This window comes from Melanotaenia boesemani, chromosome 4, assembly GCF_017639745.1.
Source record: "Melanotaenia boesemani isolate fMelBoe1 chromosome 4, fMelBoe1.pri, whole genome shotgun sequence".
NCBI classification, from domain to species: domain Eukaryota; kingdom Metazoa; phylum Chordata; class Actinopteri; order Atheriniformes; family Melanotaeniidae; genus Melanotaenia; species Melanotaenia boesemani.
Window position 1 is genome coordinate 11,623,260 of NC_055685.1, and position 24,104 is coordinate 11,647,363.

Consider the following 24,104-nt stretch of genomic DNA (forward strand, 5'->3'; position numbering starts at 1 on the left):
TTTTGTATTTAAGAAGTTATAATTATTAACTTATTAACCAAAAACTAAATGAACGTATGCAGTCATATTTTATTATGTATATATTTTCAAACATATACCTCAGCTTTGGTAAAAGCATTAAAAGCCCAAATCTTCCATATTGAACTCGAAGTTTCTTCAGGCTGTTTCCAGACTTTAAAATGTGTCTAATTTTCTTTCTGTTTTGTCTCTTTAATTTCAAGCTGCTGAGTCATTTGCGTTGTAATTCTTTTTATTTTTCCCATTCTTGGCTTTGACAGAAATCATATTGTATTTCTGACAGTGTTGCCAAGCAGTTCTGCTGCCCCACTGGTCCAACTCCAAGGCTTTCTGTCTCACGTCTTTAAAAATACTTTTGTCTGAAATGTGGTCAGTCAGTACAGGCTGTAACGCTGATGTGTCACCTACATATTCTCATTCATCCACTAAGGTTGTTGACAGTGAGTAAAGTGTGAAGAAGGTAAAACTAATGTTGCTGTCTTGAAGGGATTTCAGGTGATTCCATCACCTGAAATTAATATTATTTCCCACCATTTTTATATACGTTTCATATTATCTCTATAATGTAAATAGGACCAATTATTACTCTCTAAATCTGATGCATATATCATTGCTTGCAGTATTTAATGAATGCAAGTGTTAAAGGCCTGCCCAGAATTTTTGGGTGGAGTTTAAGTGCATGTGTAATTTCTCTCCATGTTTTTTTTTTTTTTTTTCTTCTCTCACCAGATTGTCTGTGCAGTCTTTGCGGCCTTGCTCCACTTCTTTTTCTTGGCAGCCTTTACCTGGATGTTCCTGGAAGGCGTGCAGCTTTACATCATGCTGGTGGAGGTGTTTGAGAGCGAACACTCCAGGACTAAGTACTTCTACCTGGCAGGATATGGAGTGCCTGCTGTCATAGTGGCCGTCTCTGCCGCAGTGGACTACAGGAGCTATGGCACCGATAGAGTGTAAGGAACGCAGCGAGAAATGCGTAGCAGGAAGGGATGATGTTTGACGGGGCAAGGGAGGAAGAGGGAGGAGGAGGGAGGTGGGGGAAAGCCTGGAGTGCCTGCTGTCATTTTGGCTGTGTTTGCCACAATGGACTCTACAAGCTTTGGCACTTCTCAAGAGTCAATACAGAGCTGAGAGGGGAGAGAAGCTGAGAAGGATGAAGAGGAGGAGGGGAAGTATGTGGACAAGCAGGAGAGGAGGCGCCACAGAGTGCCTGCATGAGCATGGCGGTTCTAATGTGTGAATATGGAAGGATTTAGCAGGCAGGATGGAAGGAGGGGGTGTACGGCGGAGCAGGCTGAGGGAGAGAAGAGTGTCAGGATGGAAGGGAGTGATGGGGAAGTCTGTTAGGCTGTGCAGACATCCATACTAGTTCGCACTTGAGCGTGTTGAAATCAAGCTGGCCTCTGTGGATGGAATGCATAGCAGCAAAGGATGAGCACAAGGTCACGTATTCATGCATGCTTGACTTGTCCAAACCCAGACACTGCGTGACTCCAAGAAAAAAAGGCAGCCAGCATCTCATTCATATGAAGTATATGCAAAATAAGCAACCGACAAATAACCAAGAGCGAACGCAATACTCATTTTCACTTGAGTGACCCATTCACTATATTCATATTTTGCCTCTGAAAGGAGGTTAACATTTTATTCATACACTGCACACAGATATTAAATCCATAATGCACACATATTGTATACACTTCTCTGGACCTGTCTGACCTGTAAAGTGGACATAAACAATGTGGATCTTGTATTAAAAAACCATTTCCCTCAGCTGCAGATGAAATAGCCCCTCCACATAGAATATATAAAAAGATAAAAAAAACACAGGAAGCTATTGCATCATTAAATGATTAATACGCTCAAATGCTTACATTTGCAGCTTGAGACCTTCTGTAGTTCACATATTGCATCTTTTCTCTAGGTGCACATCAACTCATGGAATTTTTAAGATAAGGGAGGGGTGAGATATAGCTGTGTTTAACTATAACGCCACACCAATTGGCATGCCACTTAGATCAATATTTCATTGCAGGTCGATCATTTAAACATGAGAGTCTGAATGCCAAGTTCTGGATGAATAATCACACTGCATGCCATTAGCCAACAGAGACTGGAGACACTGGGCTTAGCCTGAAAAAATGCTACTAAATGCTGCTAAAAGGCATGGTATGTTTTAGTAGAGTAGACTACAGACTTTAATACATGTTGTAAAATGATTTTCTTTAGTATTTTTGGAACTATAGCTTTTTAAAAGCCCAATAAACCTCACTGATTTGAAAAGTAATTGACAGACTATTTTCATTGCAAGTGCTTTTCATTAGAAGCAAGCCCTTTTATGACTCATTTATCAGTCCAGCTTTTAAAATGACACTGCTTATCATTTTTGACATAACACATTGGGACCAAACTTCTGAAAATATCATCTGCCATCCCTGCTGTGTCACCTTGTCACGCACTGCACTCCCGTTCTTCTCCACGTTAGCCAGTGGCACTGAGTCTCATTCACGAGCCATAATGAAGGTGGCTATGACTTAGCAAAGGAGCCCTAATGGAGGATACGGTGACACAGTCAGGGACCTATAATGGAGGGCTCACTAATGTGTTGGAAATTGAAAGATTAATAATTCAAAAGCAGCTGGTCATGAATCAGTCGGCCATTTTACTTCAATAGTTTCTCTGTGGCACCTTTCTCTGCAACCGGTTAGGCCTGACCTCAATAAAGGGCACTGTGGGATTTTTTTCCTTTTTTTTTTGTTATTTCCTTCCCCTGCTTGCTGCCACTGATGAGTGAAGACATTTCAGGGTAACACAATTTAGCATACAGCAGTATATCTTTTAGAACCAAAGGTTACCTCTGGGTCAGAAATTCCTGGGTGTGTGTCTGTGTGTTCATTCACATCTTGAAAGTATGTTTGTGTGGATATATTAGGCACCTTCTCTGTCCTTCTCTGTCCTTTAACTTCACAGTCATTCCCACACTCCATAAATAGCCCACTGTGGCCTGCATCCATAACTCGGTATTCAAATGAACACTGTCATGTCATATTTTTGGGACCGTTGGATAAGGCCATGTCGTATATCTGTGCCCTATGGGGAAGTAAGGGTTTATTTATCACAGGTGCTCATCCCTTGACGTCTCCCCCCTCTGTGTGTGATATATGTTTGAGGTGTGCACATTGTCTATTTTCCTCCAACCTGTAGCACCTTTCTTACTGTTCTTTATCTCTTTCACTTTTTCATCCACCCCAATTCCTTTTGTCCTCCCTCTGTTGAGAGGAAGTTGATATACTGTTTGTCTTGTAATGTACTTTTTTTTTTATTATTTTCCCCCACCCTACCCTACCTCCTGTGTGAGAATGTGACCATGATGCATGTCTTGTCCTGTGATGGTAAGTCCTTGCTAGCCTACATCCATCTAAGACCGGAGTATGTTTTTAATCCCCATGCATCTTTTTCCTCTCCTGTTTTTCTTCTCAGTGTTTCTCATGCATGATGTCTCTGTCTCCCCATCTTACTCTTCATCTTTTTGTCTGTAGGTGCTGGCTGCGGCTGGATACATACTTCATCTGGAGCTTCATAGGACCTGCTACACTCATCATTATGGTGAGCTACACACACACACACACACACACAAACCCTCACATAGCTCTAGGCATCCAGGAAGAACTGATGCCACATGTTCGTGCAGGAACGAGAGGTTACATTAAGGTGTGCATTAATCTCCTACAAGGTTTGCCTGAGCTCCCCAGCAGTATAAGTATAAGCAGAAGGAAGTTTATGTGTCAACTTAATAATCCCCACTCATGGATTAGCTCTGAAGTAGGCACATATTCCAACAAGCTGGAAATCTTTGGAGGGGACATGGAGCACAAACTGCAATGCGTTACACAGATTATGATAAGAGCTCAGCAAAGTAATGTTGCTATTAGGTGCTTATTTTACAATCCAAGTGCTGTTTTTCTTCCTGGCCCAGCTGTTTGACTCTGATGCCAATAGGACAGTTAGTGGGGAAACACGGGCTGCCAGAGCGTCAGGCTAATTTCCTACTCCTTTCATAGAGCAGCGCCAAGTGAGTTCTGCAGTCAGCAAACTATTCTGAGGAGGAAGAACAGACACTCTACCTTCAGTAAAGTAAATAGAGACAGAAATATAGTTAGACAACTTGGCAAAGACAAAAAAGGGGAAAAAAAGAACATCAAAAGCACGATGGGTACAGAATGAGAAAAATGCAACGTGTTCCCAGTTGCCAGTACACTTCTGCTCAGTAGTCAGCTTCAAAATGTCAGACAGGTTATCGCAGATCTACCTGGAGCTGCAGAGAAAGAGAAGTGGGGTTCCAGCCATTCATTACTAAAGCTCCTTTAGAATTGGGTTTATTGCAGCAATGATCATTAAAGGATGTAATGACTGCTGTTGAGCTGCTGAATTTTGAGCACATAAAGGGTTGTTCATTGGGGACCATTACTGTGCCTCCAAGCCAATTACAGCCGGGAGGAGAAAAATGAAACACTACAAGCTGTTTGTGAGTTGTGAGTTTGCAGTGACATTGTGTCTTTAATTAGTCTCATTGTTGCAGAAAAGGTAACTTGCGTGTTTGCATGTCTGTGTGTTTCAGCTGAATGTAATCTTCCTTGGAATCGCCCTCTACAAGATGTTCCATCACACAGCCATCCTCAAACCAGACTCAGGGTGTCTGGACAACATTAAGTAAGTTCTGCCATTTGTAGCTTTCTGCCAACACACCAGCATGCTCAGCGTTGGAATCAAGTGTCGCTTCTTTAAATTAAGTTGAAGGAAAAGTTCGACACTTTGGAGTTTTTTTGTTTTGTTTTGTTTTGTTTTTTTTTCCATCAAATGAAAGTTGACACTACTCTAATTTCAGTGGGGTTGAGAAATTTCACTTATCACTTAGACTAAGATTGGGATGGAGTGATAGATTTGCAGGGGTTATTGGATGCAGGATGGATAGAAAGCTTACCATCAAGCGTTTTTACCATCCATTTTTTATAAATAATACAATAATGCACTACAATTTTGACATATCACACTGTAATAAATGGTAAATGTGCTTTAAAAAAAAAAAACAGTTTTGTTAAAGGGACAAATAAAAACTTCAGATTCTAAAAATTTGACTTTTCTCCCCCACTTTTTCTTGGGTTGGGATTTAAAGTGTTACATTTTCAGTCACAGAAAGCATCCATGTGCACACTAAGAAGATTTAGGCAAACTGTTCAATTAATGAAAAACATCAATGAATTTGACAAGAACAATATATTTGATGTAGGAAATTAATAAAACTGTTACTATCCATAAAATAAAAATATCCCAACAGCCTTGATGAAGCTCAGACGTCACTCTGCGGGCAATTAGAGATTAACAAAGATTTAGCTGTAAAGCTGTGACTCTGTGTGGGCCAGCTCAACTGTTTGAAGTGAAGAAAAGTACAGAGTGTCATTCACCCTCGGGTCCTAACCCATCCTGTCTTCGCCATAAAGGTGAGGACTAATTACTGAAGTTACAGCTGCTGCCACATGCATAAATGGGCGCCACTCTTTCTCTTATTCTGCTCATATAAATCCTCCTGCTGTCAGAAACCCCATGAAGCAGCAGGTACTAATTAAAGTCAAAGGAAAGAGTCTGATTAACAGCTGCAAGAAACAAACACAACTTCAGCTCCTGGTAACGGATTGTCAGACCTGGATTAGTTAATGATGAGTCGCATCAATAAACTATTACCAATAGGTCTGTGTGTATACCACTTGCCTGTTGCAACCAAAGGGGTATAATATATATATATATATATATATATATATATATATATATATATATATATATATATATGTACATACTGGCTGTGGACTACTGTCAGAAGAAAACTGATGCTTTCAGTTTGGAGAGGAGGACAAGGGAGCTGATGGACGAGTCAAGCTAGAGACTGCTCAAAATGAATACAGACGAGCTAGTCTTGCCATATAAAACATCTCAAACCTCGAACTTTTGCAGTTCAACTGAACACAACATGAATTTTTATTACACCTTACTTTGGCCCTAGACAAGTATTTACTTTGGCACTGTATTTTCTATGCTAAAGAATGACCTTGTTATATCACTGTAGGTATAAGCAATCATTAACCAGTGATTGTGCACTTGACAGGACCTCTGGCTCCTTTTGCTGATCCAAATCCTTGCCTCAGCTCATATGAGGAGAAAGTGTTGGTTCTTTTCACTTAGTACCACATATAACTTTTGTAATTTAGTCACATTTTGTTATAAAAAAATTATATTTTGTTTGGTATTAAAACATGAATGGAAAAAATGAATGAAAATGCATATTGGCTTCTAAAAATTTCTTTAGTATTAAAGCAACTACTAATTCCAAGTACAGTGTATTTGTTGCTTGTGTAAAAAAAAAAATTTTTTTTTTTTTTACATTTCGATATAATTTGACATCTTACAAATTTATATTTGTATATATTTATATATATATATAATGCTAAAAGCATTACACATGGCAAACTGTTACTTTAGTGATGTAAGGACATTTTATTTATGTGTCTTAAAGAATACCTAATGCCACTAAATAAACTCTCTAAGTGCATTTAGTCAACAAAGTATTTGTTTAATAACAACTTTAAAATACGTATGCCACAAACAACAGCGCCACCATAACGAGTAACACCCGAAACAAAATGCAACACAACGCGTGATCAGTTCATCCCACCCCAACATATTGGGTATCAAATGAAACTAGAAAAGCTGCACTTTCATTTGATACCAAACATAAAAAGATATTCGCCAAGCACCTTACGTCAGTCTCAAAACAAACACAAAGCTAACCTTCGCATATCACAGCTAGCCTTATCAGATAGCATGTTTATCCCCAAATACAGCACCAAATCCCAAAGCTATTCTCACAAACAGCGATATATTTTATTTCCTTACCTTTTTGTGGTCATTTTCAGTCTATCCACACAGTTCTTCGACCAAAACTCAGCGTAGTAATCCATAATCGTGAAACTGCTTCATGCGCTAACATGCCATATGTTCCCATTTACAACCATTTTGTTGTCTTGTTGTGGGTCTTGGAAGTGTAAATTAAATTTGGTTAAATTCTACATCTTACAAGCTTTCCAACGATATCTTACACTTGAAAGAGACTTTACCTGTCAGGTATAAATGCTTGCGCGTAAACAAAGGAGCATCATTGCCATTTTGCTGCAGTTACGCACGTGGGCGCACCGGAAAGAGCGAATATCGAACAGCGTTCATTTCTTTGCTTCATTTTGACTTCATAAACATGTCCAAGAAATTACACAAACCCAAATACACCGTGTTAGAAGCTCTGGAGGAAATACAGACACAGCATAATTGAAAAAAAAAACATTGAGACCAAGGTTATGTATATTGACCTGAAAATTACAGAGTTATTGTTGATTTAATTTGTGTAGGTCTGTTCAGGCGAACTACACCTCCAAAAACCCTAGGGTTCAAGAGGTTAATATGGGATATAGTTGGAGCAACTCAACAGTTAGCTTAGCTTAGCTTAGCATAAGAATACTGAGGGGGTGTGGAAGAACAGCTAGCTTAACTGTGTTGAATTGTAACAAGATTTATTCTGTCTCCTCTAAAACTCAGTTACAGTTTAACATGTTAAACAAATTTAAAACAATATATGGTCTAAGAACTACATGAAATCACTTCTGGCTACTAAAATAATATTTTCATGGTTTTATGAGGGAAAATATGCTAAACTGGTGTGCACTGTAGATATACATGCTATACTATTTCTCAGAGAGATATTCCTGCACACAAACTCAAGTGTCACTCTTTTTTTCTTTGTTTGAATTCAACAAAAGGGCAATGGGTTGTACTGAGTACAAGTTTTATTGCCTATTAGAACAGAGCCAGTTATAATGTTATAAGTTAACTAGCTTCTGGCTTTAACTTATTCTGTAAAATTACAAGAGTGGCTTTAGCCTTCTTTTCTGAATCTGAAACAAATAGGTATATTTCCCAAAATGTCTTATTCACTGAGCACCCTGGAGGCTGGCAGGATTTAAATCTATTTGACTTCATTAGTCATGTCCTCTTGTGGTTCATTTACTCATTAATCACCACCATGCTCTTTTGTCTTTTTCATTTTTGTCACTTATTCAATCATATATTTATTTTTCTTCTGTTTGTTTTCTTTCTTTGTAACCTCAAGCCATCATAAGTTATCATTGTTGTGGATTGGCTCTGGTAAGGCCTCTCTCCAATCAGCTGTTTCCCCCTGAAAATATTATGTTTCTTTTACCTGTCTTATTTGTTTGTATAACCTGCTTAGAGCCTATACATCAACACTCATCTCCCTTATGAGAAGTATTTCCCACTCATTTGTGATTTCTGAGGTTCTAAAATCTAAAAAAACCAATGTGCTTTGAAATATTACAATGTCAGGGAAACACCTGAGAGAACCCATGACTCAAGGGAGCTTTGGAGGAAGAAGTGAAAAGGTGAGATGGAGAAAAAAAAGAGACGCATGTACCCTTTATTGAAGAGGGTCATCAGGCGAGCTTTATTGGACGTTCTGTCTCGCCCGAATGGTGCCACAGAGGGCCACATCGAATCAATCACCTCAGTCTCACTCACTTACTCTCCTCCTCTGTCTCGCTTCCTCCTTCATGACTCTCCTAATGTTCCACCCTCTGTGTTGTTTTCTCTCCAGCCATCCTCTTTCTATCACTGCCCGCTTTCTTTGTTTCTATCTGTCGCATTAGAAGTGACCACTGCCCAGTCAGCCAATCAAATTAACGGTCATTCTCTCAGCTGTGGCAGACCCAAAACCATGACCTTTTGTGGGAAATGTCATTTGTAATGGCTGTAATGTCCCTCTACTTACTGCCCCGTGAAGCCAATCACATGGACACATGCACACACATAGACAAGCATACACACACACACACACACAAAATAACTTAGAAATGCATCTACATGCTTCAATATGACCACATTTCTTTGGCATCTGGCCTATGACTCATTTCTTTATGGCATTTATTAGAAAAGAAGGTTCATAACCTTTTTTGTATTAAATAACATTCAATTGTTAAGTCATAATTCCAAAAAAGAGACTTCTGGACCCACTTCTGACTATGATTTGTTTTCCTCCCATCATATATTTAGACTGATGAAGTTTGGCTGTAACTTGAAAAAAAAAAAGAAATGAGGAATGCTTTTCTTTGCGATAACAGTGGCTGACATCAGTTAGTTTATAGCCTCCCTTCCCTCTCTTGAGATGCGATCTAAATGAGAAAATCCACTCTGACTTGTAAGGGTATAATTCCTTTAAGCAAAACTCCCACTGTTACTCCATCCCTCTCCCACAGTGTCAGGGCTCCGTATGAACCTTCTGTAACCCCTCTCCCTTTAATCCCACACGCTTCTGCCTTGGCTGACTAGTTTTTTAAATCCAGAGAAAAGACAAATGTTGTACGTTTTGAGTCTAATTTGTAACAAACTTTCTTTTACTTCTCTTCTTTCAAAAGGTCTTGGGTGATCGGCGCCATCGCCCTGCTGTGTCTGCTGGGCCTGACGTGGGCTTTCGGCCTAATGTACATCAATGAGAGCACCGTAATCATGGCCTACCTTTTCACCATCTTCAACTCTCTGCAGGGCATGTTCATCTTCATCTTCCATTGCATCCTGCAAAAAAAGGTAGACTAACTTTTCTTTTCAACTTCTGTTTAGCAGAAGGGAACAAACTGTGATGTTGGGCTTAAAACATTTTTTCCTCAGCAGGAAATTAAACGTCTCATCATCAGACAGGGTCACAACACCAGAAAGAACTTATCAGACATGTTACTGATGTTCAGCTCTAATTATTTTAAATATTGGGCACAGAAAGGGATGTTTGGATTTTGTAGTAGGAGTGGTTACACTCTCCTGATGGGTTGTATGATTTAATCTTTCAACCTTGCTCACTTTAACAGAAAGACAACTGCTTTTATCCATGTTTCTGGTATAATTTATTTAAAAGATTAGTAAAATATGTTAGCACAGATGTGTTACTTCTCATATTTTTAGGTAGAAGTGCCTTCTAAGAAGAGCCAACTCATGAGATATTTTTATAAGCTCTCCCACACACTGTCAAGTACTGCAAGTATAGAATATGGAAAGAAAATGCATCAAATTCTTAATGCCCTCATCTGGTTGCAGTCCAGCAGTGAGATTTAAGTACATGACTTGTGAATAAGAATATGTGCAAATTAGGTGTCTGGAATCCGCAATCCTGAGAGAAGTCCTCACAACAGTGCTGTGGTTTTCTTTGGCCACAGCCCAACACAGTTTCTCCCAAGATGCATGGAGCAACTCAGCACACAGCTGTTCAAACAGAGCATGTGGCAATACACGTCTGCCAGTACAACAAGCTTGTTAAAAATCAATTACCGTCTTATTTGTTCTAACTTGATTGGGATCTAAGTGCAGATGCTGTGTGTGTACAAGTGCATCATATGACTCCCTCAGGAATATGCCTATTTCAGACGGATATGTGGCTTTTTAGGGTGGATGTTAACTGGGAAAAGTTTATGGAGTTAATCTTTTAACGTCTATGTTTCATGGGTCCAGTGTTTATTCAGGGAATTTTAGTTAAAGGAGAGTTTGTTTTATCCTGCAGCGTCATGCTGAAAATATGCTCCAGTGTGTCTGAGGTTAAAGCAGAACATCGGTCAAGTCTTCCTCCTTTTTCAATGTAATGATTCTCCACATCACCCCTCTTCATCACCTCGCTTTCTTCTTCACTATCCAGGTGCGCAAAGAGTATGGGAAATGTCTGCGCACTCACTGCTGCAGCGGTAAGAGTGTGGAGACCTCCATCTCCTCTTCCAGTAAGACCACCACCTCCCGGACCCCAGGCCGCTACTCCACAGGCTCACAGGTGAGCTTACCTGCCTGCACACCTGGACGCTACAGCACAGCAGACTCTCAGGTGAGGCCAGAGCACGCCATACGGGGTTTGGGATTAACACAATGCATTGTCAACTGGTGATTTATTGTTGGCAATGCATTGATTATATTTCTGAATAATTATATTTGCAAACATAAATCTGGATTTTTTATTTATTTATTTATTTTTTTGATATCCCAAACCCCGGCTAACATGGATATTGTTGCTGACATCCAGGTATTCAGAATGAAAATGACACTGATGCATTATTATTATTACTCCCTGCCCATTTCTTTCTTATTGGTTGTTGCTTTGCTTTTTTCCCTTTTGCCTCTCCTGCACTAATTTGTCTTTTTTTGCACACCATATTCTCCATTTCCTTACCACATTTCTTCCCCTATTTGTTGTCTTGTTCCCCCTCTTCCATCCCGACTTGTATTTAACCCTCCCTTCTGTGCCTCTTCCCCATCATTACTGCTACTTCTTTTTTTTTTTTTACCCTTCTCCCTATCTCTTTTCTCTCCTGCTTCTTCTACTTTCCCCCCATGTACAGAGTCGCATCAGGAGGATGTGGAATGACACTGTGAGGAAACAGGAGTCCTCCTTCATCACCGGAGACATCAACAGCTCCGCCACACTCAACAGAGGTAACCACGGGATACCTACCATTTGCATCCACATCACTGTCACCACATCTACTTTATTAATAGCAGGGGCTGCACTTTTATGCAAGCAGAAGGAGCCCAAACTTCTGATTATTGTAGTGTATTCTTGAAGGGTGATAGAGTAGGAGGATACGGTGTGAATTTCACATACCGCTTTTAATGCTGTGTCAGAAGCAAGTTTTATTGTATCAGGGGTGCTATGGTTAGTTAGCTTTTACATGAGTAATGAACTTAGTTTAATGTAGTTCCTCTGTTTTCAGAACTATCTATTTCTTTCACTGCAGAGTAAGGCGATGTAATGGACTGCAGGAACAGATCCATAAGTATGGCTGTCTAAGGGCTATTGTAATGAGGGTGTAGACACCCAAATGGCCAGACAGTTTGACACATACACACACACTCTGGAATGTGTGCTGCCATTTGTTAGTCTCTAAGCTGAGGGGTGGCCCTCGCTTTCTTCAGGCCACTAATAAGCTGTTAGCATGACAGATTGATACTAAAGCAGGCACGGTGTATGTCAGCGCTTGAATTATCACGCACTTAGTGAGGAAGGGCTTAAGAAACGCACACCTCTTTCCTCCCCTACGCTTTAAAAGTGTGGCGCACAGAGCTTCTTAGCTAGTAGACTGTCAATTGACTACATACTGTGACAGACTAACAGCTAGAATTATGTTCAATTAATTCAATTAATTGATTTTTTTTTGTGTGTGTGTGTGTGTTTTGAATGATGTGAAAAATGCCTACATTTCCAAATGGTTATACAGGCTTCCTCTGCTGTTGCTCATATAACACCAACACCGGAGAAGTAGTTCTCTGCAATCAATGACAGTAACAGAAGTTGACACTGCTTCTTTAAAAATATACAAATTTCACCAGTCAAACACACTTGAGTAATGGCAGCAGCCACTGGCAATGACAGAATAAGACCAAAAGAAGGTAGTCATATTACTTAGGTGATATGGAAATGGGTTGATGTTAAACACACATTGAACAGCTGTGCAGCATATTGATTATATTGTAGAGAAATATATGAGCAGAGGGAAAAAAAAAACTTGACACGCTGTCAGAAACCATTTGTTTACCTTGTCTCAGTGTTGTTGAAGTCACACACTCACTATCAGGATATTGAACCATTTTCGCAACAGTGAACATTTCCGAGTCTTTTTGAGCTCATCATCTGTCAAAGCTGTAATTCTGGGACAGATTGTCTCTTTCTCTTTTCTGTGTTAAAGACATCAGGAGCTACTGTGAACGTGTTTTCATGCATCCTGATGAAAACAAATTCCTTAGTAACAAATTAACATTTATAGAAATTTTCAGAAACTGTGGAAACAAACTATCAAAAGTCATGCAGCAAACCAGTGCTAAAAGAGCAGTAGACTTGTCACACGACCAATCAGCTTGTCTGTTAGTGTACTGCAGTCAGAGGTTATTCTTGGGTCTCTGGGGGCCCAAAGCCCCTCCAACCAGCATTCATTGCCCTTTTATTATGATGTTGTATACTTATAACAATGATAAGAACATGTCAATAATGCTAACTTTAAAGGTTGTTGTTACAGCATCAAGTTCTTCAATTCTGAAATGTTCTTTGATGGCTTTCATTTCTTCAACTGCCTTTTACATAATTATATAATATTTTTATGTAATTAACCAGGGCAGTATGATTTGATGTAGCTAAATACAGAAGAATAAACTATGTGCTGAAAACTGCATTGTGATTTTAGGATTTAGGCTTACATACAACATACTAATACAGCACATGTATAGGTAGTTTTCAGAAAGATAAAGCCTACTGAACATGGACAAAAACACCACTTGAACACAATAAATTTCTTTCATGCACTTTAGTAGTACATATCAGATTTCTTGACTAAGAATTGTATAATTTAACAATTTTTCATTTTAAATTTAAACTGAGATGGACAGTTTTACTTTGATATTATCCAAGTCATCTGTTTTCAGCCTCCTGACACCAGTCATCAGGAGGACAGACTGAGCTCTGAGCTAAATTAGCTTCTGGATTATCTGCACTGCTTACCACTGTCTCTTCTTTACTCTAACTTATATATATATATATATATAGAGAGAGAGAGAGAGAGAGAGAGAGAGAGAGAGACAGAGAGAGAGAGAGAGATTTTTCCTTTGTCACTGCCAGACAGAAAACTTCTCATTTTTATAAACCTCTTCTCTCTTGTTTGTTTACATAAGACGCTGCTACTAGCGGCAGACCTAGAGGTGGGGTTGGGGCCCGTTTAGGGAGTTCTGTAATGGTCGACCACTGTCATTGCAAACTCTCCACATTGTCACTGCTCCGTCTTGATTCAAAGTTAGCTGTTTCTCAAACGCCCCCCTTCAAACTCTTATTCCAAGCATTCGCCTGGTTTGCCTGTTGGCAAGCGGCGCCTCTGGATGCAGTATTCACACTGTACTGACGGACTTGTCTCAGATCCATTTTAAGCTTCTTATCACATTTCTGTCAGTAATGTTAAACTTGTGTAATTCGTATTTACATTTAATGTATACATTAATAATCATACACCTACATGAAGTGATTGTAAAAACAGATACAGAGATGAATAAGTTTTCTGTCTTAGCCTGTTAAAAAAAATTCCATTTCTGTGCCGTGACAACAATACATTTTATTTTATTTTTTTTATTTTTATTTATTTATTTATTTTAGTGCAGTAAGTAAATATCTGAAAACCTCACTGAATTACTCAACCATTCTGCTACTTGCTAATACGCATTGAAAAATTTACTGGATATCTTTTGTTCTAGTGCACAGTTAATAGAAATGTAAAACAAGTCCACTTTGGATTCCATTGTGTCTTATACCTGACCATTTTTATTAGAAATATGTTTTTATTAATTTTTTAACCTTTTTGTTAAGCCATTAAACATTGATTTATGAACCACTGAAGTACAATAAAGCATTAAACTTGAGGCATGAATCTGTGATGGGTTCACAAACAACTAACATCGTATCAAAAAACCCATTTTACATGGTATCTGACGGCAATTTTAACCAGCAACCTGACAAATATATAACAGTCTATCCTCTTTATTAAGATGTATTTAAAAAAAAAAACTGACATGACACAGTTTTACAGGCATAAAACTGTAAAATGAAAACTTATCCCAGCATGCTGTGCAGCGTGTACTTTAAAAAGTTGAGGAAACTGGATAAGTGAAGGACTAAAGACAAAGTGGCAGGCCTAAAGAAAAATATTCATCATGAGCCGCATCTGAAAGGGATGTTCTTAAGAAAAAAGGGGAAAAAAATATCCAGTATAGACCTTATAAAAGACCTGAGAGATGCATCTGAACCTTTCCATCCATCGTCTGTCCACAGAAGCCTCATCACAAATGGTCTCCATGATGGCTGTCAAGGAGCCATTCTTGAGAAAGGGAAACAGGGTGAAAAGACTGATGTATGTCAAACGACACAAAACTAGACTGAAAATCAGCAAATAGGTATTGCGATACACTGAGATACACACACACTGATGTATCTCAGTGTTATTGAAAAAGTAACTGGTCTTTTTAAAATATTTAATTCACTGGAATATCTCTTCTGTACTGTTAAAGATCGTACAGAGCAAAGAAATTGAATATGCTTCTAATTTTATTCTCTGTTAAGACAATTCCATTCGTAGAAGGAATAAAAGGCAAAGTAGGAATCACTTTAAAGTATAATCGGTTCCTAATATGTTAGAAGCAATTATGTTTCAGAACCCACACTGTCAATGACAGAGTAACATCCGGATCATTCCTCTGGCGGACATCAAAGCCATTACCACAACTAGAAAAACACAATAGCAAAACTTAGCGTGATGCGAACAGCCTGTGGGGTCATGACTCACATAGTGGTTGGTTATGTGTAATGATGGCCCTACATCTTCCTAGTGGGGCTCTCCTTTTGCTGCACTTGTCCACATAGACTGAGTTAATTGGAAATGTGTATATTATTAAATATTAATCATATTTCCTGTTTATATAGACACCACACTGAGATGTTTTAGTGTCTTGAGTTTCACCTCCATGTTTTGAAACAATAGAACACTTATACACACTCAGGAGTAGAGGTTGACAGGGTAGAATATAGCATGAGGAGAAATGGATAGGACCTGTCACGGTTATTTATCTTTTTTCTTTTCTTTTTTTTTATCTTTTTTTTTCTTAATGTGTACATGATCTGTCTCCCAGCAGAAGAAGAAAATGCTCCATTTTTGTGGCTCCTTTGTCCATTAACTATCCTGTAGTCATGCCTCTCTGCTCAAGCGTGTTGAACTGCAGCACAGCCCGCTCTGAGCTATGCTACGCTCTCGTTGTCTCCGTCTCCCGTCCCCTCCCTCAGCCTGTACGCAGCGGCTGCCAGAATGACTTGTCAGGCTTTATTTTATTTTATTTATTTATTTATTTTTTCGGCTTTCTCCTTAAACTGTGATCGCTTGTTTGATTCACTTGTCCTCTTCTCTCCCTCTTTCTTCCACACACTCGCTCTCCATCTCCTTTTTCCTTTCTCTTTTTTTCTTCTTGCTAACTTCCACTCTGCAATGGCTTCATGCCCCCTCCTTTAACCTCTATCTCCACTTTGCCTCTTTTTCTTTTTACTCTCGAGTGCTTTTCTCTTTTTCTCTCTTGACTTGGCTGTTCCTTTTCCTCTCTTTTCCCTTCTTGCCCTGGCTGTTGCTTCTCTTCTCTCTTTTCTCTATCTGCCTGTACCAGGGGCCATGGCTAATCATCTTATAACTAATGCTCTCCTTCGTCCCCATGGTACTAACAATCCTTATAACACTCTCCTGGGGGACTCTGCAGTCTATAACAACCCAGCCGTGGGCATGTACAACACCCAAGGTGTGCCTGATGTTCCTATTATAAAAAGTTAGCTCGGAGTTATTTCTTAAATGTGTTTTGTTGCATGGTTATTTCATTTATTTATTTCTTAAAATGTTTGCTACTTTGGCGAACCATTATTATGGTTTCCAAGTGAAGTGGATCACATTATAATATGCATGTTTAGAAGATTTTGTGTCAGTTTGAGTGTGTCTACAATTATTTAGTGTAGAGTTTCTTTTATTTAATTTAATTCTTCTCCTTTGGAATGTTGCTTTGCATGTTACACTCAAGGCTTGTGTTGCTTATAAACATGTACAGTACGGTAAGCTCAGTATGTTTTAAATGTAATTTGTTGTATTGTGTTTTTAATGTTTTTATCTGTGTTTCAAAGAAAGATATGCCATACAAGTGCAATTAGTCAATAATACATTTCATATATTAAAAGATATACACCAATGAGCCATAATTGTGACCACTGGCAGGTAAAGTGCCACCATAAAACTGCTCATTATGCTAGAAAGCAGTGTTCTGCATGGGGCAAAAGAAACATTTTCACATGCACATGGATGTGTTACTTTGATACTTACCACCTACATAAATAATGCAGACCAGCCACACACCCTACATGGCAACAGGACTCACCTGCAGCAGCTGTCTCAGCCAGCAGGACAGCAGAGGGCGCCACAAAAACTGCTTAGGAAGGGTTTGAAGATCACAAAAAGAAGTCTGAGGTGTTCCTCAGACCACCAAACTTTCCAGACACCAATCTGATGTTCTTTTAGCCGTGGCTGGAGGATCTACTCAATATTTGGCCAGGTGGTCATGATATTAATGCTCAATGGTGTGTGTATATACATTGTATGGACTATAGAAGTCTCGTCTTGAGAAGCTGACATTAATTCTGTTTTGTTAACGAACTCTCTTTGTTTCCTCTCTTTTCCCTCATGCTGTTCGTCAGCACCCTACCGAGACACAAGTAGGTGCTAATTTAATTAGATAAAAACATTAAAATCTCTGAATTCTTTTTTTTTTTTCTTTCTTGTTTTTAAAGTACTCTGGCAAATATTTTAGTACAAGCTACATAAAGCATTTCTTTGTTTCTCAAATCATGTCCACAAAATGATTTGAGAGTAATCATACCTGCCATATAATAACCAAAAGTTGCACATCAGAAATAATTTTTATTATCTCTAATTGAAACTCAAACTTTTCTTTGGGTAGCTGAAGTGCTGACTGTTGCTGAGAAAAAACAAAAAAAAGTCCTCATGAAGCTTCTCTTTAATGAATTATGTATGCTTTAAGCATTTTTTCTTTCACAAAAAAAAACTATCATTTGCTTTTTTAATCCTTAATTCACAGCACGCACTATGATATGAACAATAATTGAAATCTTTCTTCTGAGAAACCCCAAGAATCCTAATAATTATTTCCTTTTTTTAATAATTCAGAGAGCATGCTGAACAACGCTAGAGACTCCAGTGTAATGGATACACTCCCTCTAAATGGCAACCATGCAAACAACTACAGCATGGCCAGCAGCGAGTACTTAAGTGACTGCGTTCAGATTCTAGATCGCAGCGGTGGCTACGGCACCCACAGCAACCACAAGGAGACGACCCTGGAGAAGAAGATCCTCAAGGAGCTTACCTCCAACTACATCCCTCCTTACCTCAACAACCACGAGAGATCCACCACCGAGCGCAGTCACAACCTGATGAACAAGCTGGTCAACAACAGTGTAGCCAATGGAGGTGACTGTGCTTTTATGTAACAATTAAATTTAAAAGCTTTTTGTCTGGGTGTACTACTCTGTACAGTAACTATAAACATCTTTGGTCACAATTTTGCCATCCTCAGAGCTGAGAGAGTTCCAAAAACACAGAACAGGAAACATGCAACACTCGTTTCCTACCGCTAACAATCTTCTAACTGTCCAAAGCCAAGAATATTAACTCAGTCCCAATCTCAGTGCTACAATAACAGCAGAATAAAGTAATTGGCTGGTTTGATTAGTCTGCAAGTTTATCACTTACTCATTTAATAGAAATAGTCCCAAATGAATGATGACTTTGAACCCTCTCAAGTCGTGGAGCTCTCCTTGGAGTGAAGGTCTGTCTAATGTTGATTTTTGTTTTATGTTGATTTCTAACAGTCTTCCTCTTCATCATGTTGATCTCTCCTGGCAACAGAGAAGACATGGTGTTTTTGAAGACACCCTGATTGTTCCACTGTCCAGTATTTCTGTTATCTGTAGAAATCTACAAACAAAAACATTGCTTTTCATCCATAAATCGAGCTTTGTGTTTCCGTTTTGGAAGAGAAATTGTGCCCTGGGATTTCAAATAGCTGCCATTTTTATTACAGTTTCCAATACACAAGCATTACAAAAAGTAATAGTGGACATACCTGAAGTAGGCTGAGACATCTCAGTTCTCCCAAAACTAATAGTAGTACAAGTCTCAAAGTATAACAACTTTTGTTCCACTTTTCTTCTTTCTCAGAGACTTAACTAGCTTAGCATTTTTTACAGGAAAGTCCTGCTCTAATCTTCCCTTCAAATGTATTAGTTAAATCCAACTCTGGTCAGAGCATGCTCATCTGTTGCTCAGCAGCTTTGGATCGCAAATTATATTTTTGTTGTCCTGCTTCCAACCACAACAACGTTGACATTTTGCATCAGGTCTAGTTGGACCCTTGAAAGCCCGTTCCTAATCTGGCCCCCTGTAGCACAGGTGTGTGTGCCGACCAGCCGATTCAAGTGATAATCCTTCATTTCTGCTTCAAGTAATCTCTTTTGGATTGCAATACACATTCTTGATTAAATCATTATTATCTGCACACTAGATTTTTCCTCATTTAGATTGAATCACAAGGAATATAACATTCTGTGTAATAAGCATTATTTTATTCCTGCCTGTTTGTTTCAGGGAGTATGGCTGGGGGGAGCAGCAGCAGCAGTAGCAGTGGTGTTGGTGGGTGTGTGGGCAGCAGTAAAGAGGACAACAGTCCAATGGTGCTGGACAACCCTGCAGCTTTCCCCAACGAGGAGAATCTTGGTTTGGAGATTATCAGAGAGGAGTCCAATGCACCTCTTCTGCCGCCACGGCCTCCTCCACCTGACAGCCACCCCCCTCCACCGCCTCCTCCCCACAGCTTCGCCCGACAGCGACGCATTCCACAGGAGCCCAGCGAGAGCTTCTTTCCCCTGCTGAACAACGAACACACTGACGAACACACGCATTCGCCAAACCACAGAGACTCGCTCTACACAAGCATGCCGGTGCTGACGGACCTCCCAGACGGGCAGATGAATGGTTTAACAGACGGAGAAGAGGACAGCTCCGGGGAGCTACAGCCTTGTAAGAGTGCCACTGCTCCAGAGCTGGATGACGTCTATTATAAGAGCATGCCAAACTTGGGCTCCAGGAACCACCTTCACGAGCTGCAGAGCTACTACCACATGGGCCGTGGTGGCAGCGATGGATACATGGTGTCCGGGAGCAAAGAGGAGTCCGATTCATCTCCTGAGGAGCCGCCTGTGGACCCTTCTCACCTGGTTACCAGCCTATAGAGCCAAATTTAGACTTCTGTCCCTCCTGAGCCCAATTCCACACTTTAAAAGTTCCAATGAAAACATTCTGTGTTGTTGACTGACAGACTGAGCTGACCCGTTCATGGATTGATACACTGTGCGTGACATTAACAACGGTCGGGATACCACTGGTCAAACTGAAGAGGGGCTGAATGTGTTGTTATAAATGGTGCAGACTTAGAGGGTGGCTCTTAAAGACATTTTGTAAGCACCAAACAGTTATGGAGAATACAACTTGGAACAGGAGCAGTACTGGGAGGGATTGTGTAATTCTGAAGTTCCAGTTACTTTCATTTGGAATCTCGGACCGACCGTAGCCCTGCAAGATCCCCAATACGGACTTCTAGCAGATCCTAACATATAGTCTCCACTTCCACCAAGACAAAGGTGAAGTTCTTGGGCCTGGTTAATGGAGCTGCCTGTCTGTCTGTATGTCCGTCTCTCTGTCTAACTCTTAAAGACGCCTACTTGGATAATATTTTCACCTCCAAAGGTGGGAGCAGGATGTTCAACTCTGGTGTTCACAACAATAAACTGGCTTCAGAGAGGCACCTGATACCTGCCAATCAAGTGAAGGATGTATGATATAGAAACTCACTACCGATCAAACAAAAAATAAACTATATCATTTGGGCAACTGAACAAAACCCATATAGATGATGTTCTGAACTCTTTTCCTGTTCGTATCTGCTAAACTGGAGTTGTGTCTGGGCTGGTGTAACATTCCTGCGAGTTGTAGTGACTACGGCTACTGTGTATTTCACTGAAAACAAAAAAGGAAGATCACATTACATCTGACTGAAATTTAAAAAAGAAAAAAAAAGAATAGTTGAGTTTATTCTCCTTTCTTCTGTAAAAGTTTTCAGTTATCAAATGATTATGAGGAAATCACAAACTGTTTCTATGTATTGTACAGAATACAGATACAAAATGTTGCATATGACCAAGTCTTTATTTTTTCAATTTTAAGTTGCAAACCTTTTGTCCATGGGATGTTCTGAAATGTCACAATATGTTTGGTGCTTTTACTGACCACAGAAAGAACAAGGAACAATCTTTCATGTCAATTTATACATATATATATATATATATATATATATATATATATATGGATATTATTTATTTTATTTTGTTTTCATAAATACAGATAAGCACTCCTTAATTATTATGCATACACCCTACACACAATGTTCTGGTCTTTTTATAGCAACACCACTGTCACATTTTGCAATCAGTTGTTAATATATACTTTACCACCATATAGATTTAAAATAAAAGGGAAATTTAAGTGGTTAAAGGACGCCTCAGGTTGTAGCTACGAGGGTGCCACACTACGAGATACCTAATTAGAGTGTAACACGAGGGTAGTTTATGGATTATGTTGCCTCTATTGCCAAATATTCAGATTGGCATATCCTGGCTGTGCTGGTTGGGATCTTCTTGTCATCCTCTGAGCTGGGACCTATCTGAAAAAAGGAGGCTTTCATCTTAGAAATGCCACCAAGTAAGTGAACTGAACGTGTATAAGTTGCACCACATCAGCACCGTCCAGTGTGGAAAGCCAATGTTTACTATTTTAGCAGGGAAACATTTTTAAGTGTATGAAGTATAGCTTGCACATGTATCCCCCCCTCCCCAACACATGTCCCCAAGAGAGAAATTATTTATTTATCTGTTTATTGGTTTAAAGATAGCAAAACAAGCTTGGACTAAAGAAAACTGGCTCTCGGAAAGAGTACAAAAAGTGGCACTAGGTTTGTTGTTTTTTTTTTTTGTTTTTTTTTTGTTTGTTTGTTTTGTTTTTTTCTTGTTTGTTTTGGTTCCTTTCTTAAATTATTATGATCATGATTATTACAATATTACTGATAATTATTTATTCTTTTTGTATGGGTTCCGAGTTGAATGATCTCATAACTAATATTTGTTGTAACAGTGAAAGTTGTTTGCCAACAAATAAATTACTGACATAGCTTTGTGGTTTTCCTGCTTCTTGAGTGCTATTAGTTTTTCACCTTCAAATTAAATTTAAACACAACATTAAAAACAGTTTTTGACTCAGAAATGTACTTCTGGCTATTATGAAGGACTATATGGCTAATATATGTAACTTAGCAAAACATTTTGCAACACACATCTCTGCTTCTTAAATTTAATCCTGCTCCTTTCAGTAAATGTCAAAACAGCTTATATCTGTAAAAAGCTTGTGAGTGCCTCAGCTTAGTCTGCCTGAGGCTAAACAGAATATATTGGAAGCATTTCCACCATCAGGAAAACCTATATGCATGCATTAGTTCTGCATTATACAACCACAGTTATAAAAAAGTTGGACTCTGTAAAATGTAAAGAAATGCAACATTTGTTTAAGATATAAAAAGGTATTGATTGTTGAAAGTAAATGTTAATTCACCCTTTATGTGATTTTTTTTTTTGTTTTTGTTTTTACAACCCTTATTTTTCCTGCATTTTGTTGCCCCTGATCCAGATTTTATAGATGTGTCACTGCTTTCAAAGTCAAGATGAGTTAAGATCTCTCTCTTTCAACAGTATGTTTTTTACTTTTCAGTTGAGAAAAGGTTGATGAAATTTGTAGATCAATGCATTCTGCTTTTTACATTTTTACATTTACATTTTACAAAATGTTTTTTTTAATTGGAACTTTGTAACTATCTGGCATCTATTTACATTTTCCAACAGACAACTGACTGATTTATAAGAATTGTGTAGCAAGAATCCAAGCGAGGTGCTATGGAAATATTACAACTTGGCCTCTAAGAGGAAGTTGGTGCATGTGAAATAAAATTATTTGTAAGAAGATAATCACTAATATTCAGATACATGCTGCAACAACAACTAAGCAATGCCATATTTACTGAAGCAATTCACATTTTGATGATTCACCTGCAAAGTAGTTGATGCATATTTGAATTTGCTGACCCACACACTTAGTAGTCTAGAGGTTAGCGGAGGAAGCAAATGTGCCTGGTTTACAGGAATGTAACAACATGGATGAGCGGGAACCACACAACACTGCAGATAGAGCAGATTCAGAGCTACTAGTTTTTCTTCCTGCGATGGACTGGTGAACTGTCCAAGGTGTACCCTGCCCCTCGCCTGCTAATTGCTGGGATCGGGCTCCAGCTTCCCCATGACCCAAACTATACTAAGCGGTATCAAAAAAAAAATGAATGAATGACGTTTTTCCTTATCTGTGGTCTTTTTTTTAAGTTGACTGTCAGTGCAATTCTTCACAAATTAAGTCACAACTGTATTCTTCAAAAGATGTGAGAATCAGTTTACCATGAAACAACTGGTGAAACTGTCTTTCAAAGAGTTCCTTTTAACTTTATATCTTTATACCTTTTTCAGTTTTAGTTCAGTGAATTAGTTTGATTAGTTTTTTAAAATTTTATCAGAATAAGTTTTGACAAAAGTATATGTACATGATTCAAGATTGACTGTATGCTTCCATCTTGCATGGGATACAGAAATGTCCTTCATGTGCACTGCCAGGGGACAGCACCTGGGTCCAACTGGACTCAAAGCAGTCTGACTATCACTTAATCATGATGTCCCATCTTGTTTGAATTCATGCTTGTGTTGTTCTTACTCTCAAATGTAAGTCACTTTGGATAAAAGCGTCTGCTAAATGACTGTAGAATAGAATAGAATAGAATAGAATAGAACTGCCAGGTAGGTGACATTTACAGTAAATGCTCGTGAAGATCCCACGTTATTCCCAATTAAATTAAATAAACAATGCACAGTAAGACTTCTTTACAGCTTTGGATTTAATTCCAAACAAAGTTCCCCAAAACAATTTTGCAAAAGAAAAAAAACAAAAAAAAAACATGGAACCCAGTCTGGTAATAATCCATTGGCTTTTATCTGGAGCTTAGCTTCTTAACTTCCACATGTCACAGCCAGCCTTTTGGGACTTTCTGTGTAGCCAGCAAATGCGTATAAAGGATATTTGGGTCAAGATTGTGAACATCTCGTGCTCACCAAAAATGTTTTTTCTGCATGCAACAAAACCATTGTTCAAATGGGATTAATTAATACTACTCTA

The 24,104-nt window shown here is 38.9% G+C and overlaps 1 protein-coding gene across 6 annotated transcripts in view; it reads left to right on the forward strand.

The window, feature by feature from the left end:
* adgrl3.1 (adhesion G protein-coupled receptor L3.1) overlaps positions 1-22,008 on the forward strand; it is a 139,717-nt gene extending 117,709 nt beyond the window's left edge. For 2 of the 6 annotated variants that reach the window (XM_041982979.1, XM_041982980.1), the window contains 10 exons: positions 748-968; positions 3,555-3,621; positions 4,634-4,725; positions 9,543-9,711; positions 10,805-10,984; positions 11,496-11,589; positions 16,336-16,464; positions 17,405-17,422; positions 17,895-18,197; positions 19,374-22,008. In XM_041982979.1, the coding sequence (XP_041838913.1) occupies positions 748-968; positions 3,555-3,621; positions 4,634-4,725; positions 9,543-9,711; positions 10,805-10,984; positions 11,496-11,589; positions 16,336-16,464; positions 17,405-17,422; positions 17,895-18,197; positions 19,374-20,017 (1,917 nt within the window). In that variant the 3' untranslated portion in view covers positions 20,018-22,008. The remainder of the gene's footprint in view (positions 1-747; positions 969-3,554; positions 3,622-4,633; positions 4,726-9,542; positions 9,712-10,804; positions 10,985-11,495; positions 11,590-16,335; positions 16,465-17,404; positions 17,423-17,894; positions 18,198-19,373) is intronic. The other 4 variants (XM_041982982.1, XM_041982981.1, XM_041982983.1 and 1 more) reach the window with 4 other exon arrangements.
* The last annotated feature ends 2,096 nt before the right edge of the window (positions 22,009-24,104 follow it).